Genomic DNA, 17,209 nt, shown 5'->3' on the forward strand with positions numbered 1-17,209 from the left:
GACTGCTTAAGAATGTTAATAAAAGCCTCATGAATGAATGAATGAATGAATGAATGAATGAATGAATTTTTATTTTTGTGTCCTGCACCAGTAAGTTTCCAGCCCAAACAGGCTGACAAGACACCATTATTTAGATGAACAGACCAGAAATCAGAAAAACAAAATAAGAACACAACATAACTACAATTAATGTTAATTAAATAACCTTTCCTGACGCTTTTTCCAAACTTTAGAAACAAAAGGAGTTTATTATAATCATTTACTCATCATCATCAAACACATTTATTGAGTTTCATTTATACTGTTGTTAAACCTTTACTACAGTTTTGTTGTTGATTATTAAGGTTTCTTATTATGCATTTATTAGCAGTTCTTTGCAAAGGAGAAACACCTGAAATAGTAATAATTTCAAAGATCATGTGCATAATAAAGGATTAATTAACCTTAATAATCATTGTTCACATTTTGGATCTGATACCCTGAAATGCATTAATTAACTGTTGATACGTGCAAAGGATGAATTAATCTAGTCTTTTATTTTGTTCGGTTTTGATGATTTTTATATATTTTTTCTTTGATGAATCTTCCTTTCTATTTATTATTTTATTTAAATTTTTATCACTTTATTTTGTTAGTTTCTTCTTTGATTATTTTTTATCTTGACTTTTTTTTATTTTATGTCATTTTATTTTATTTTAATGATTTTTTTTAAGTTTTATGTTTTTTATTTTTCTACATTTCGAATATGTTATTTTCATTTTTATCATTTATTTCGTTGTTTTATTTTTTCTTTGTTTTTCGTCTTATTTAATACTTATGTTATTGTTTTTTCTCATTTTTATTCTGTTTTATTCTATTCTTTTTATTTTAATGCCTTTTATGCTTTTTAATAGTTTATTTTGTTATTGTACTTTATAACATTTCTCTCAGTATTTTTCCCCCATTTTCTTTTGTTTTGATGTTTTGTTATTTTATTTATTTATTTTTTTATTTTTGGTACGACTTCGTCACTTTGAGCCCTGAATTCCCGGAACTTTGTACCATCATTTACTGTTCATGGACCACCCTCTTACGTCACTGCTTCCTTACACATCCGCAGAGTAAAATAGTTCTCATAATTAACGCATCTTATTGCTCTGTTTCAAAGCATTTTTGTTCATCAAATTAACTGCTGCGAAAAGATTATTCTCTCTTTTTCCCGCTGCCATTAACACGATCACGATACGGTTTTGTTTACTACGTAGCTCGAAAACGTGGCGCGAAAATTGTCACATGTGCGGAGGAAGAAAAAAAATGGGGGCCGGACTCGGAGTATTAAATGTCTGGAGGCCGCTGATCGGTGACTCACAGCTCGGAACACCAGAGGACGTGAAGACTGTGGTTTGATAGATCACAGTTATTGATTATTGATTGAGAGTGGATATACTTTTACACACGGGTTCTGTTGGATAATACGCGCGTTGAAGATTTAACCTTTACTCACCGGAACCTTCGGACATCACTCAGTTTTCACATCGGACCCGTCAACTTTATTCTGCGGTTCATAACGGTGAGTTAACGGTCCCGGTCCTCCACGGGACATTTTCCTCCTGCACGGGGAATCTTATCGACAAATCAGTCAAAGAAGGATGCCGAATTTACGTCTGCAGTTAGTTTTCTCCGTTGTCATAAACTTTATCTTGAAAGCTTTTAGTTGCAACAGTAATTTGATTGTTTTCAGACAGAATTTCATATTTTGATAGTGGAGACTGGTGGCTGGTTGTGTATCTCCAGATCACCAAACACATCACCTGTCAATATTTGAGAGACCATTTTTTATTCGTAGAGTCTGATCACAGTATAACATAAACATTGTTTTTTCGGCCAGTTACAGTTTATGAGTTTACATCTTGCTTGTTTGTTTGTTGTAGTTGTTGATGTTTTAATAATCAAAGGCGGAGGAGTTATAAAAGATCATTTTAGCAGTAATTACCACTAGTGTACCTGCTGAACATCTCACCTGTCAATATTTGTTCAAACCACGTGTCCACCTGCAACACCTGAATAGTCGAACTATATTTGAACATTAACATCACCTGTTTTTGAATAATTGTTGCAGTTTTTCAATTGTCATTACAATTTCCATCCTTACGTAACACAGAAACTGCTGAATTGAAATTACTACAACTTTTTCTTCCATTAGTGATAATTGGTGGATTTTTACCCGCCGAACTGTAGAGTGCCATTTATTAATAAATAATATTTCTATTATCGTCATATTTCATGTGCTAACTTGGACCAGCAAAGAAAAAAATACTAAACGACAAATTTTTTGGATGAAATTTTGTGTGAATGCGAACACAGAACATTTTAAGAACAATACTTCAACAACACCTAATCTCTTTTTTTAAATCCATCAAACCCGTTTTTCTGGATTTTTGGGTTATTTACATACAGAATATAAGATTACCTCTTGATAAAGTCAGATATCTGATAAATCCTCCAGTTAAAGAACCTTATTTTTTGAATGGATTCTGGTGTGTCTCAGTGTCAAACAGGTGGTGAACCTCAGCCTTTATATCTTCAGTCTCTTTAGTAACTTTACATGTCAAACTTCTTTGCACACTGTCAATTCAAGTAGCTTTTCATTATTTTATACAAAGTTCTGTCGTTTGTGACATTGATATTGTTGTAGTTAAAGTTAAATACCACGTGTTGTTCATGGTGCTCTGTGGTTAGTTCAGAATAACTGAAATACTTCATGTCATGTCATGGTTGTGTCACTGCGATGATTATGATGACTAAATATTCATACAGGAACTTGAACTGTGGAAGCTGTATGCTCTCGCTCCTGTATGCAAATACTTTTGAATTTAATATTTGCCTAAAGTCAAAGTAATCAACGATAACTCTTATGATCATTTGCGTTTTGTGGGTGGAAATGCTGCGGTTAGTGAAACATGGAGATTGAAATCACAGAATGTGAAGTTTTTACAGGTTAACTGCAAAAAAGATGAGACATTCTGTCCTCGAAAATTTTATTTTGATAGAGAACAGAATCAACACTTTTATTTTGGCTTTGTTCTAAATTTCAAAAGAAATAAAAGTAAGATCATCAGAGTCCTAACCTCATGTTTTGTGTCCTCACAGGCCGCCATAATGCCGCCGGTGTTAACCAGCAGGAACTATGACTATGACTATGACACGGTTCAGCCCTACTTCCTCCTGGATGGCGAGGAGGAGGACTTCTACCTGCCTCCACGCAGCCAGCTCCTCCCCGGACCCGGCGAGGACATCTGGAAGAAGTTTGAGCTGTTGCCGACGCCGCCACTGTCCCCCAGCCGGAGATCCTCCCTGTCTGATGTCCCGCTGTCCGCCGCAGAGCACCTGGAAGCGGTGTCCGACCTTCTGGATGATGACTGCAACCCGTCAGCAGCCCTCCTCCAGTCCTTCATCATCCAGGACTGCATGTGGAGCAGCAGCTTCGCCGCCGCCACCAAGCTGGAGAAGGTGGTGTCTGAGAGGCTGGCCTCGCTGCGAGCCCGCCGGGACTCCTCCGCGGCCAGCATCACGAACACTGCCATGGACGGAGCAGCCGATCAGCAGGTGTGCAGCTCGCAGGTGAACACAGGCTACCTGCAGGACCTCCACACAGCAGCGACGGACTGTATCGACCCCTCTGAGGTGTTTCCTTACAGCACGCCGAGCGAGAGGAGCGGCGATGGAGCGGCGATGGAGGTGACGTCAGAGCTGTGTCTGGACTCACCGCCACTCAGCAGCAGTGACAGTGAATCAGGTGGGAAGCAGGCTTTTATTTTGGAAAGTTTCAGAGTTCTTTAATAAAAGTAGGACCTAATTTAACATTTCAGGGTCTCAAAAATACAATAAAAGCTCATGAACACTCAGGTGGAACAATAAATCAAAGTTTTATTGAAACTGCAGTGTGGTTTAAAAACGCAGGATGAACTTTATTTGTTAAAAGGCAAAATGTTTGTCTCCCCACAGAGACACGTTTTACATCACACCAAAATCCACTGACAAAACATTCAGTTTACTGTCAGGAGGAAAGAAACCAAAAAAATATAATTAAGAAGTTGAAATCAGAGAATTTTGACTTTTCTTAAAGAATTAATCAAACTGATTAATTGATCATCAAAATAGTTGGTGATTCATTCAATATTTGACCTCTAACTGATTAATTGTGTGACTTATACAAGAATGTTTCCTTTTTTTTCCTAGAAGAAGAAGAAGAAGATGAAGAAGGTGAGGAGGAGGAGGAGGAGGAGGATGATGAAGAGATAGACGTGGTGACGGTGGACAGGCGAAAGGCGTCACGGCGGTCAGACAGCAGCAGACCAGAAACCTCCCCGCTGGTCCTGAAACGCTCTCACATCAACATCCATCAGCACAACTACGCCGCCCAGCAGCCGCCGGCCGCCCACCACCGCCCGCCCGCTGGGAAACGGTTAAAGACGGAGGGCGGCTGCCCGGCAGCGCCAAGGCAGAGCGCCACCCGCAGGTGCTGGAGCCCGCGGTCTGAAGGAGATGACAGCGATGACAAACGCAGGACTCACAACGTGCTGGAGAGGCAGCGCAGGAACGAGCTGAAGATGAGCTTCTTAGCTCTGAGGGACGAAATCCCGGCGGTCGCCAACAACGACAAAGCGGCGAAGGTGGTGATCCTGAAACAGGCGACGAAGTTCATCGCAGAGATCAGAGAGGACGAGAGGAGGCTGCTGACGATGAAGGACGAGCTGAGGAAGAGGAGCAGAGAGCTGAAGCACAGACTGCAGCAGATGAGGACTTTATGATGACTGATTATTAGTTTTCATGTTAGTTTATTTTATATTATGTCACATTTTCATGTCAGAAACTGAATATCTGAGCTGCAGATAACGTCCTTCATCAATGATTGTGAATAATTTGATGTGTTCAGTGTGAAAAATGATGACTCATGTAAACTGAACACAGGAAATGTGTTTCTATTTATTTTATTTTTATGGACAACTTCTGCATGTTTTAATTTAAACTTGTTTTTGTATAAAATTCAGATGTCTGAAGAGGAAAAATATAATTTCATTTCAGCATCTGACTGTACTGATCACGCTGATCAATAATTTAATCTTATCTAATCAATAGTTACTCCCTGAAGCATGGACCTGTTGTTATATTTATAACTGTTTTATTTGATTTTTTTTTTTTAATAGTTTATATTTTTATATTTTCCTCTTTCGGTTGATTCAGCTGGACAAGAGGAAGCACTTCAAAATAAAAGCCCCTCATACATTTGAGGTTCTGTCAATGTTACAGTGGTGTAAATTTTTGTTTCTTGTTGCTGTTTCTGCCTTTTGCTTTGGTATGACCCAATATTTTTTGGTTCGCTCTGCAAAGGCAGAATACAGGAACTTCCAAATAAGGTCAAAGGTCAAATCAGAGGTCAGGATTAATACTTAGAAACAATAACCTGATATAAAGATATAAAACTGACACATATATAATTATCTGCCTGCAACAACAAAAAAACTTTACAGTCATTTTTCTCAGTTCTGCTCTCTGAGAAGTTCCTGCCCTTTTCCTCTGTAGGGCAGCTCCTGTGTTCTGTGAGGTAAAATCACTGATTTCACAAATGGAGTTTGGTTTGGGGGGAACAATATTTGGTTTATATACCAGCAGTTTCCCCTCAGAAACTCTGTCTGGCAGCAGGTGAAAGTGGTGAAAATACTCTAAAAGTAGTGTACACCTAAAAAGGTGAGGTTTCCTTGGAGCAGCCAGCTGGTGAGACAGCTGTTGTCATGGATACAGACAGTCTGGTTGGTTGTAAACACAGATGGACGAGTGTCGACTGAAGATTAAGATGTGAGGTCTGAGATGGAGCAGCTCACGGGTTCAGGAATAGTTTCTGTAATTAGAAGATTTTTCCTGTCTTTGAAAATTAAGATGGGACAAGCAGTTATAAGGACCAGGCTGCGCCCGAACAACGCCCAAGAAAACTAATGTATACACATAAATTATATGAAAATATTATGTTCAGAAGCAGAGATTCGCACGTCTTTGTGTGACGCTGTGATATAAAGGTCCTAAAATTCACCTTGTTCCACTAATGATATATTTTGCTGTTAATATGTTATTTGGGCGTCATGACGGATCACATGAAACCTGGTATGATCACTGTTGTAATTTCTCCTGGAGTCAAACCACAGGTTGACTGGACTGTCAGGAAATCTGGACTGGGATCAGTCACCTCTCTGCAGTTTGCTTCATTCATGAACGTCCGACCTGACAAACACGACTGAAGCTGCTGTCGTCACATCGTGTTTTCCAGGCTGAACTCAGAGAAACCGGGTGAAAGTTGAGCTCCAGTCAGTAAATTCACATCCCAGAATGCCGTGGGGTTCCTTCACAGGGGGAAAAAAACCTCCTGCCTGTTTGCATTTCTTTAAACCAATCAGAATCATCTTGTGTGGCACTCAAGTTCAAGTTCAGTTTAAATCTCTGTTTAGTTTTCACACTTAACCCAGATTAAATTTAATTCTTTTGCACCAAAACTCTAGACTCCAATATAAACCGTGACGCTGACACTGAAGGAGGTTTAACCACATCTTTTTTGTCTTGTTTTGACATTTTCCCGTCTTTTAACATTTCTTCTTATCTTGTTATGTAGTTTTTGTCTTGTTACGTCTGTCCTGTGATCTGCTCCGATGGAAGGAAACGTCTTTTCTATGTTATTCAATAACACATAGAAAAGACGTTTCTCAGTCTTGGAAGGTGATGATTCAACTAAAATGCATTAAAAGGAAAATAACAAGCCTCTTGTGAAGATGTGAGGAGGAGAAAGTACAGGTACAGAGTAACAGTAAGAAGTTCTTTGAAAAATAAATACTCAAGTACAGATACCTGAAGAATTCCTTAAGTATTTGTACTTAGTTACTTTCTACCTCTGCTGATACGGGAATTTAGTGTGGTGCACAGAACTAACAAAAAAGATCTTAGCCTTTTTCTCTGTTTTTTTCTCTCTTGCTGATTAAATAAATAAATAAGTAAAAACTCTGACGAGTCACAGTGACTCTCTGCTGAGTCATGTCAACAGTCCAGACTGCTGAGTCATGCAGAGACGGTGCAGATCGTCCAGGACGGTCAGTGACGAGTGAAGGAGTGTATAAATATTTTATTTCTTAACAGAACCCAGAGTTTCGTCTTGATGACATTATTCTGAGGAACAAACTCTGTAAATCCCTCCTTCAGCTCACATGTCAGCTGTGTTTTCACCTTTCCAAAGAGCTGATTGGCTCCTTCAGCTCATGATCGTGTCTTAAACGCTGACGTGTTGAAATATTCCCACTGAGCCACTTTATCCAGACTGTTTTTACACCAAATAATATTTTAAATTTCTGCTGAGACGCCTGCAGGCTGTGAATCTGATCTGACAGACAGAAAACATAAATCACACAGATAATAAATGTGTGTGTCAGACAGCGAGCCGCACACACAAACATTTTCTCATCTGAATCTCACTTGCTTACATTTAAGTTCTGAAACGTTACTGCTTCACATTCTTCAATTCTACAGTTATATAAAATTATTTATTTAAATTACTATAATATTTTATCATTTATAGTGTTTTTAGTAATTATGTTCATAATTTAACAAAGCATTATGGTCACTTAAAATAAATAATTAGAATATTACAGTATATGCATACAAATACACCCACTGACACACTTACAGGTAGTTTCAGCAACATTACTGTATATCATTAAAACCATCATCATACAAAGTTCACTTTCACCATATATTCATATTCATATTTATATTCGTATATATCTGAATGTAGAAAATGTATTTGCTCATGAGTTCAGAGTTATTAGATGTTGTTTTACTTGATTTAGTTTTAAAGTTTTACTGTGTATTTTATTAATCTGAACCAGAAGTGAGTCCCCATCAGTCACTGTTCATAACAGTAAACATCAGTAAATATTATAAATTAGTTTTAATCCACATTTGAAATATTGTCATTTGGGTCTGAATTGGGCGTCTGTGTGCTCAGACACTTAATACAAAAATTAACTAATTAACTCAACAAACCAGTTTTAAAAATCCATGTCAGTTTCTATGTGGGTGCAAAAACAATTATCTGCTCCTGCTGTAACTAATTAAAATACTCAGATAACTGTAAATAAGTATTTTTTTAACTTGTATTTCTGTGAGAATATTTTCAAATCTGTACTTTCACTTGCACTTTAGTATGAATTAACACTAATTTCATTAATTTACTTACAGACCCCAACACGTTCTCTCTTTGGCTGTGTTTCAGCAGAGAGCTGACAAAAATGATAGAGAACCGACACCTGTACCTGCAAGAGAACAACCTTCAGGGAAAAGACGCTGCCTAGTTCCCATCAAGGCCGTGGTCCACTGAACTGGACCACAGTTTGCATCTGAACCCTTCAGGAAGTTTGGGTTGGAGCTTCAGGACAGGCGACATCCAGTCCCTGTTTCTCACAGAGCAGCTGGGAGGCTGAGGACAATCAAGACTCTTCTCAAGGAATCCAGAGATCCTTACCTCACCATCATGGCTGACCGTGTCGCTCAACAAGACAACAGACAAAAACAGCAACAAAAACCACAGTTGTAGACACCGAGCACATGACGTGCCACACCTGCAACCAGGAGATCAGGTGTGGGTCGAAGACATGCTCTGGAGAGGCACAGTAGTTTCTACAGCAGGTACACCGAGGTCCTACAGTGTCGAGACACCCAGGAGGACCCTGCCGACCCCTGGGGTGCCTGAAACACCCTCCAACTTACCTGAAAACACTGATCCTGATGCAGCGAGGGTCCAGCAGACTCCAAGGTCTGAGAGATGCTTCACCGCCAAAATCAGGGCCTCGTTGCCCATTCAGGTAGGAACTGAATCATCCCTCACAGAGAGGAGGAGGAGAACAGCTGATTGTTGAGAAGAATCTTTGAAAAGACTGTTGTTGTTTTGAAATGTTAATGTGTTTACAGAAACATACACTGAAAAACATCCCATTGTTTACTCAGGCTCTAATGCTGCAAGGAGATGAAAGCTGAAAACCAGTTTGTTGTTTACATCAGAAAGTGTTTCATGTTTACATAAGAAAATGGTAAAAGTTAAAAAGACACAAGTGTCACTAAATGTTAATAATATTAATATTGTTCCTGGGTCAGAGCTTTTAGTTTGTAGATGTTTTCTGTTGCTCATCCATGCATCTCTCCAGGGAAGATCCTTTACTTTGAAAGGGCGTGTAGTATTAGGTGGAACACCTGGGTAGGAACCTTGTACCGTGTTGTACAGGGGAACATAATAAAGAAGGGACCAAACTGTCATGAAAGCTTTTGTGTAAAAAACAACGTAACAGGATGAAAATGAACTAAAATAAACAAAAAAAAAAAAAAAAGACATAAAAGGCATAACAGAACAAAAACAAGGTAACAAGATGAAAACAATGTAAAAGAATAAAACCACAAACAGAATAAAGGATCTGTCTCAGCTCATTAGAATAACTTTGAAAACATCAATTTAAAAAATAAAAAATGCTGTTTTCCTATGATGAATGATGTCTGGAGGAAGAACTGATCTGTGTACAGCTGTGAGGTGTGTCAGTCTTCACTCTATGTGTCTCTATTCTATGTGAGGTCACAATAATCAATAATTGCCTTCACCTGCCACCTGAACTGATGATCTAAGCTGTGATTGAAGATTTGTATTTGCACACTGATGGAGGCTGGATGCCCGAAAACGTTTTGTGAGTTAAATAAAAGCTCATGAAGTCATATCACCTCTGAATGTGAGTGTCTCTTTTTAAATTCACCCTCCACTCTGCTCACATTATCACCAAGACTGATTTTTTTTTTAGACCCTGTGTCATACAAGAGACAGCAAACACACCTCCTCTCTATGATAGAAGTTTCTGTCAGTTCCTCCTCTGGGTGTTTCCCTAAATCGCTCCAAAGCTCTGACTCCTGCTAGAAGTTTTTAAGGCTGAGCTGGGAACTGTCCGGCCCCAGGAGATTCTGGTCTGAGCAGTTTCCCACTGATCCCAGCATCCATCCAGTCTCTTTTACTGGAAGCACCAACTGTTGTCTGTCTTCTCGTCTCACACTGAGCAGACAGCAAAACATGAGGTGTCCCAGAATGCCCGGCTGTTGCAGTCTGCAGTTTGAAGCGTGAAGCGTGGTGTCGGGTGTGTGGGAGCTTCTGCTGACAGTTTTTCCAGCTAAAACAAACAGCAGCCCGCCCTGCAGATGTTTAACTGTTAGAACATTAGCATGCAAATCGGTCAGCTTGTCATTTTCTCAGAGACGGCGGCCGCTTCATGCAGGTCAGAACCGGTTTAACAGCCTGCAGCGAAACAGAATTAACCAGCAGCTCTTTTAAATAGACAACTGTCACTTCAAACACTTTTATCCACTGAATTTTACGTTATATTATGTTTTTGTATATTTTATTTCATGCAGCTGCACTCATCTCTCCATCATTCTGACGCCGGTGTTTTAAAGAGATGTGCAGTCTCATGAATTCAATCAATAAAAATGTTTGATTTAAAATGATGACAACTAGATTGTTTATAGAATATCTGAAATACCTGAGGATGAATTCTAATAATTTAGGTGGTTTTCTGACTTTTCATCTTCTTTAATGTATTCTGTGTTTACTCACAAACAATCTTTACTGTCTTAAAGTAATATTGTATCACATTTATAAAAATAAAACTGCAAATTTGCTGTTTGGAAAAACGTTTGAGTGACTGAACAAAATTGCGAGGTTCGTAAACTTTGTCACCAACATGAAACTTTCTCAGAGAGGTTGAGACCTGTACTCCCCCCACACGTCCCCTGAGGCACCATGGGACACCATGATGGTGTCCCCCCCTTCTCCACCCACCCTCCACCCTGTCACCCTCTGAGTGCGTCTGCAGGGTTTCCCGAGCGTCACCTTCCTCCACACGCTGCGCGGAAAGTGAAACTTGTCTGTGTGCAGACCACCGACACAGAGAAGCTGCCGACCACAGAGCAGCGCTCACTTTCCACAGACGTAACTCTTCTTCACTGACAAGAGCGACTTTCTGTTGTTGAGGTTCAGAGTGTGAAGCTGAACGAACGTGAGGAGACATGATGGAAAGAATGTGCAGACGATTTTGTTGTTGTTGTTGTTGTTGTTGTTAATAAAGGAAGAAAAACATCTAAAGTTCTGTTCAGTCATGACTCAAAATTTCCTTGAGACACTTTAAAAACAAACAAACAAATTCTTTGAAAAAGGAAAAGTGAATATTATATTTAATCTGCTACAAGTGACAGTTCTGCAAAAAATGTTTTTTTTAGTGAAAGTATAAAAGTAAAGTAAGTAAAAGTACTCATGCAGAAAGGCCCATCTCAAAATAATATAATGGATAATGGAATAATGGATTATAATTACTGATGCATTTGTTCATCAAGCGATATTTAATATACCTTTTATCTATCTATCTATCTATCTATCTATCTATCTATCTATCTATCTATCTATCTATCTATCAGGGACAATGCATATTAATAAACTTGTAAATATGTCTGGTTCCAGAAGTGAGTCAGGTCAAAATAATGTACTAAATATACAACAGAATGTTCTAAATATATAGAAAATGTCCAAAATAATAACAAAAAATCTAAACATATAACAAATTATCACAATAAATACCAAAATTATTGCAATAAATAACAAAATGAATAACACGATGCTCCAAAAAACAAAAAAAAAAAGGATAAATAAATGAGGAAGTTTGGAGTTTTCATCCTGTTTATTGTTTCCTGTAAAGTTAATTGGACTCAGGTAATAAAACCATCACACTCTGCTGTGCGTCTTAAAGAAAACTACTTTACAAAATCACTTTCTTCAAAACTTTGCATGAATCTTGATAGAAAAAACAAAAAACAGATTAAAAAACTGGCAAAAACAAATCTACTGGTATTGCAGTAGGTGCTTCACCACAACATCATCTGTTGTCTGGCAGAGATCTGCACTGACTGATCTCTTCTAGTTATTTTACTACTTTTAAATTATTTTATCATAACCTCTAACTATAAATCATATGAGTAAAAAGTATGATATTTGCTTGTGTTTACGTGGAGACGGGTACTTTAGCAAACTTTCCACCACAGTGAAGAAGTGAAGCGTAAGAGCATCACATACAAGAGAAAATCATCACAGAGATTTCTGTCAGAGGAGGAGGTCTGAGGGGAGTTTCCCTCTGAAGCAACAAGAAAAAGGAAAAAAAAAGAAAATCTGTGGCCAAACACAGAAACGTGCCGTTAAATTTGGCGAGTGAATGTGTCAGAAGAGGCAGAAATCAGTGTGTGGGAGTGAACTGTGAGTCATGGGAGTCTCCCCCCTCACGCTCCGTCACACCGCTCAGCCCGGCAGAACGCTGAGCGTCAGTCGATACTCTGAGGCTCATCTGGTGTCGACGCCGGGGCAAATCTGAGTCCAAGAATGACTTTAAAAGTAAATGAAGGTATGTTAAAATTAAAAATTATTACAGACAGAAAATGAAATTGAATATTAAAACACTGTTCAGTAGTTGCTTACTGGAGCTGCAGGAGTGTTGGTTACTTTCAGCATCAAATACTGAGCCTCATTAAAATTTACTTCCCCACATTAGATGAAAGTCACAAAAATAATTTTAACTTATTACTTTAAAAAATAGCAATTTTATAAAGAGTTGAAGCCACATTAACCCATAAATTATTCTCTGATAAAGTACGACCGCGCTGCACAGTTTGCATTAGTGCAGCTGCATAATCCAATCAGTTTTTAAGATGTCAACATCGTGTTTAAGCCATTTGTTTAAAAAAAAACTCAGATTATTGAATTTTAGACTTTTTAAAGGAGCAAGAAGTAGCAATTGCTTGTCCAAAAATGAGTGTCGGAGCCATAGACAATATATTTAATTTGTACTACATATAATCAGTTGAAGAATTGACCCAAAACTTGGATTCTCCATCGATACAGTAATCAATAATGTGTAATCACCACACTTGTTCTGTATCCATGAAGTCAGTGAAGCAAAATTTGCTCAAAGTTATTAAGAAATGGTCAATATTGATATTTGGATATGTGTCATAAAAAGAGCAGTGTGCAAAAGCTAACCAATAAAAGTCATCACTTTTAAATAACAGTATGGGAATTTCCCAAGGTTCAGTCCTTGGCTCACTGCTGTTCAAATGTCTTTTACCAGCTCTACACAGATGATGTGGTCTTATATGTACCAGCCATGTCACCTAGTGAGGCTGCACAGATCTGAAATAAAAAAACAGACACCTGACAGTTCAAAACAGTGACGGAGGAGAGAAACTATATTTAAAAACATAAAGATTGAGTGTGAAGCAACAGAAGTGCTGAGAGCTGAACATAAAGGTTCATAATGGCTGCTGTCAGTGAGATGTCACTGCAGCCCACTTCACTTCTTTCCTTTAATGCTACATCCCTCCTCTCTTTACTCTCAGAGTGTTCAGCTCCTCTGTGGTCGCTGCTGCACACAGCTTTACAAGCACACATGAAGATAAATTCACTTTTTAATCCCAAAAGTTTAAAAACAAACACTGAGCTGTTGTCCGGCTGGTCTGAGGGTTCATAATTTCTCCGTGGTTTGCTGCTGCAGAGGTTGACAAGCTAGAGTAAAAAAAAAAAATTGGCTTTGTAATCTCAAAAGTTTAAAACCAAACCGTCACTGCAGATGGATGAGACACAAGAGACTGTGACTATGTGAGTCCAGTCTGCCTCCAACCCTCTCCTGCAGAGCTCCCCGGCTCTGAGCAGCTGTCTGTCGGCCCGGTGTGTGTCAGCGAGTGAGCTTTAAGATTCTCTGTCTCAGAAGTCAGACATTGGACACATGTCTTGATTCTGATGACATCATGCTCATTTTATGATTTATCACAGTAAATATATTACAGATTTCTCCTTTAAGACTTTGTAAAGACCCGTGGAAACCCTGAAGAGGGATCATGATTTTTAGTGGAATAAAACATCATGTAAACAAGTTTTATGTTTTTAGAGATGAGTTTTTTATCGCTGTTGCCTTCGTCTCTGCCGTCTTCTCCATCACTGGAGATGGTTTTTCCACTCATGACAGCAGAAAGATACAGAGACAGAAAGTGAAAGGCAGGTATTTTTTGTGCGTGAAAGTACATCAAATAGCAGCTAAAAATACTGCAGAGTTTCCTGAGCTTCAAACGAACCATTTCTCATTTCTCAGAACTTCAGTTGGCCTTTAAGAGAAGCTTCATCTGCTGCGGTTTTTCTGTGGTCTCTACTCCACGTTTCACAGCTCAGGTGAGACGCCTGAGGACAGACACAGATCATTCTTCACATTACAAGACATGACCTTTGTAGTGAGGACATGTTTTATACAAACACTTCAACATAAAATCAGGAAAATGTACTTTAAATATTAAAGGCAGTAAAATATCTCCTGTTCTCTTCTGTCTGATCTCTGATTGCGGCTCAGTCATTAATGTGAAAGCAGGATTTTACTGCTGCAGTTTGTGAGGCAGAGATCAATAATCTGCTGATTATTTTCTCCATTAATCAATCGATTGATTGGTTTATAAAGATTCTGCCGTCATAAGGAGCTGGAGCCCAAAGTAACGATTTCAGTTTTCATTTTTTTTCAAATCAAAAGTCCAAACCTCGACACAGTTTGAACTTTTTAAACATGAATTTGTGTTTTGAAAGATTTTCTTCTTCAGGAGGAGAATGAGACACAAACAGGAAGTCACTTACTTAAAGGAAGTTTTCTCTCTTTCTTTCTCTGTCTACAATAAAATGATACTCAGCGTCTTTTGTGGTTCGGTTGAAAACAGTCCTTGTTGTTTTTAACTGTCAGTCATATCTAACCTGTGATGTTTTCAGAATCAGAATCAGAATCAGAAATACTTTATTGATTCCCAGGGAGAAATTCAAGAGTATAAATATATATGAGCATAGAGAATTATAAGAAATACAAAGTATGTTAAATATAAATATATAAAAGAGATAGTATGAAAATAACAATAATAAGAAATATATACACTGTATAACAGCAATATAAAAATGGGAATATAATAATGGATCTAAGAATTAAGTACAAAAATGTGCATTCAACGATAAACATGTATTTATGCTGTTTTAACTGTCAGCAGCTGCTTTAATACTTATTTGTGTTTGTAGTTTCTAGAGTTTGATCTCTTAAAATATATATTTTCACAGCATGATTGAAAAGTAAAAGTCAAACTCAATAATGCAGTAACTCTGCCGTCTTCTGTCTGCTGGATGTCACACTCATTGGATTAGAAAATAATGTTTTTGTTGACACAAATTGTCAAAAACAAAATCGAACATGAAATGTATTTTGCAGGAGACGAGGATGAAGTCTGCAGTGAACTTCCTGTGACATCAGAGTCGTCTGATCTGATCACTCCGCTGCCGTCTGGTTCACTAAGAGTAAAACTCCACACCTGACGCATCAAACGGCTGATAAAGCTGCAGACTGCCCGCTGATAAGGCTGTACATGTGTTCCCTGGTTACCCACAATGCCAAGTGTTGTTATCAGTCAAACAGGGGAGCGGTTTCCTGCTCTGACCAGGAAGGAAGGAAGCTCCTTATATGGGCAGGCAGGTGTGTGTTATTTCAAACTATCTGAGGAACAAAACTGGTAAAGTTTAAATGTGTCACTTCATTATTCTACAGTGTGGTCAAAAGTGTGTGGACACCCGTGTTTCTGTGTCTGCCGACTTGATAAAGAATAAAGAAATGATTTTTTTCATTTAATATGGAAGAACTGCACAGAGTTCTGAGTTCTGACCCCATCCATACATTTCATTCTAACATATTGCACATTTGGATGGTGTTGGTTTTGCAGATGGTCAACAAAGAATGATTTCATAAATGATGCAAACCCTGTGGATTTAAATGAGGGTTTTGTGTGTGTTTCCACCACGGGGAGTTTGGACGGAAAGCAGAGAGACTGACAGTGCAAAATGAAATTCAGTCCCATGGAGGTGGAAGAGACAAATAAATAAACTGCTGAGCTACAGCAAAAACAAGTCGACAACAACAGATGAAATTCAGAGAAGATGGCAACATGAAGGTGAAGAACAAGAGAGAAACTGACTTACGGTGGAACTTTTTCAACTATCTTCAGCTCTCGGGTCACACACACACACCAGGCAGCTGGTCAGCCTGATCTGGTCTGGTTTTTTCTGCGTTAAAGATTGTTGAATGAAAATTGTAAAAAATGCATCCCACAAACAGCTCATGAGAAATGACTTTCAGTCAGAGCGTCTCCTCCTCGCCACACTAACAGCAGCCGTCTGTGCACAACGCTGGAACCATTAGCACCTTCCTTTCAAACGTATTAAATACAGACGCAGACACTGCAAATTGTTTTCAGGCTTGGTAAATGAACTGAACTGCATTTTCTCCTGCCAGTAATTTACACACCAGGGTAGAAACACCTCACACTGGATATTCATTAAAGCAAACATGTTAAATGCACAGTGCATGTTGTCTGAAAGATGCCATCTGCAGTGTTAGCAGATCAGTTTGCACATTTGTTTATGGGTGACATCAAGTTTTTATATGTTAGTTTTATATGTTAATCAATCAGACTTTTACAAAACTAGCTGAGCTGAGCACAAACCTACTGAAATTTTTCAAATTGGTCAAAGTACGAGGCCACAGCGCTAATTTTTCTAAACCTACAGCTTTTAGTTGTTAGTCATAAAGGATTTTTGTTGGTTTCTTTCACAGAAATACTTGTGTGTGTGTCTGTCACTGCAACTCAGTTTTTAAAGTTTACAGCCTGTCAGTGACAAAAACAAGCGTCACCTGCCCTGAGCGCTCCGCGGTGCGACGGCGCATCAGTGCAACTCAGGCTGTAAACTTTACAAACTGTCATGTTGTTGCATTTGTAACACAGTTAAAAAGGTTTATATTAAATTCATGGTTAAACGCCGCTACATGGGACAAGAACGCCAGCTGCTGCTCTTAATCAGTACCTGTGTTGAGTAGTTGTAGTGAAGGATTATGGGTAATCCTCAGAGCAATGAAGGATTTGTACTGAGGTAACGTGTCTGTGAACGTCAATGTTAACTGACTGTATGTTCGGATGTTAGTTGTCTTAAGTTAATTTTGCCACATTTTTATGAAATCAGCTGTCTGTTTCTTTGTTTTATTGTCAGTAAAAAATATCA

The 17,209-nt window shown here is 38.5% G+C and overlaps 1 protein-coding gene across 1 annotated transcript; it reads left to right on the forward strand.

Moving 5' to 3' along the window:
- Positions 1-1,332: 1,332 nt before the first annotated feature.
- LOC146317253 (transcriptional regulator Myc-1-like) lies at positions 1,333-5,303 on the forward strand. Its single transcript, XM_084733159.1, has 3 exons — positions 1,333-1,549; positions 3,130-3,775; positions 4,219-5,303. Exons 2-3 carry the CDS (start codon positions 3,139-3,141, stop codon positions 4,788-4,790), a joined length of 1,209 nt encoding a protein of 402 aa, XP_084589285.1. The 5' UTR covers positions 1,333-1,549; positions 3,130-3,138; the 3' UTR covers positions 4,791-5,303.
- The last annotated feature ends 11,906 nt before the right edge of the window (positions 5,304-17,209 follow it).

Source organism: Lutjanus erythropterus, chromosome 12 (assembly GCF_056507025.1).
Source record: "Lutjanus erythropterus isolate fLutEry1 chromosome 12, fLutEry1.hap2, whole genome shotgun sequence".
Classification (NCBI taxonomy): domain Eukaryota; kingdom Metazoa; phylum Chordata; class Actinopteri; order Lutjaniformes; family Lutjanidae; genus Lutjanus; species Lutjanus erythropterus.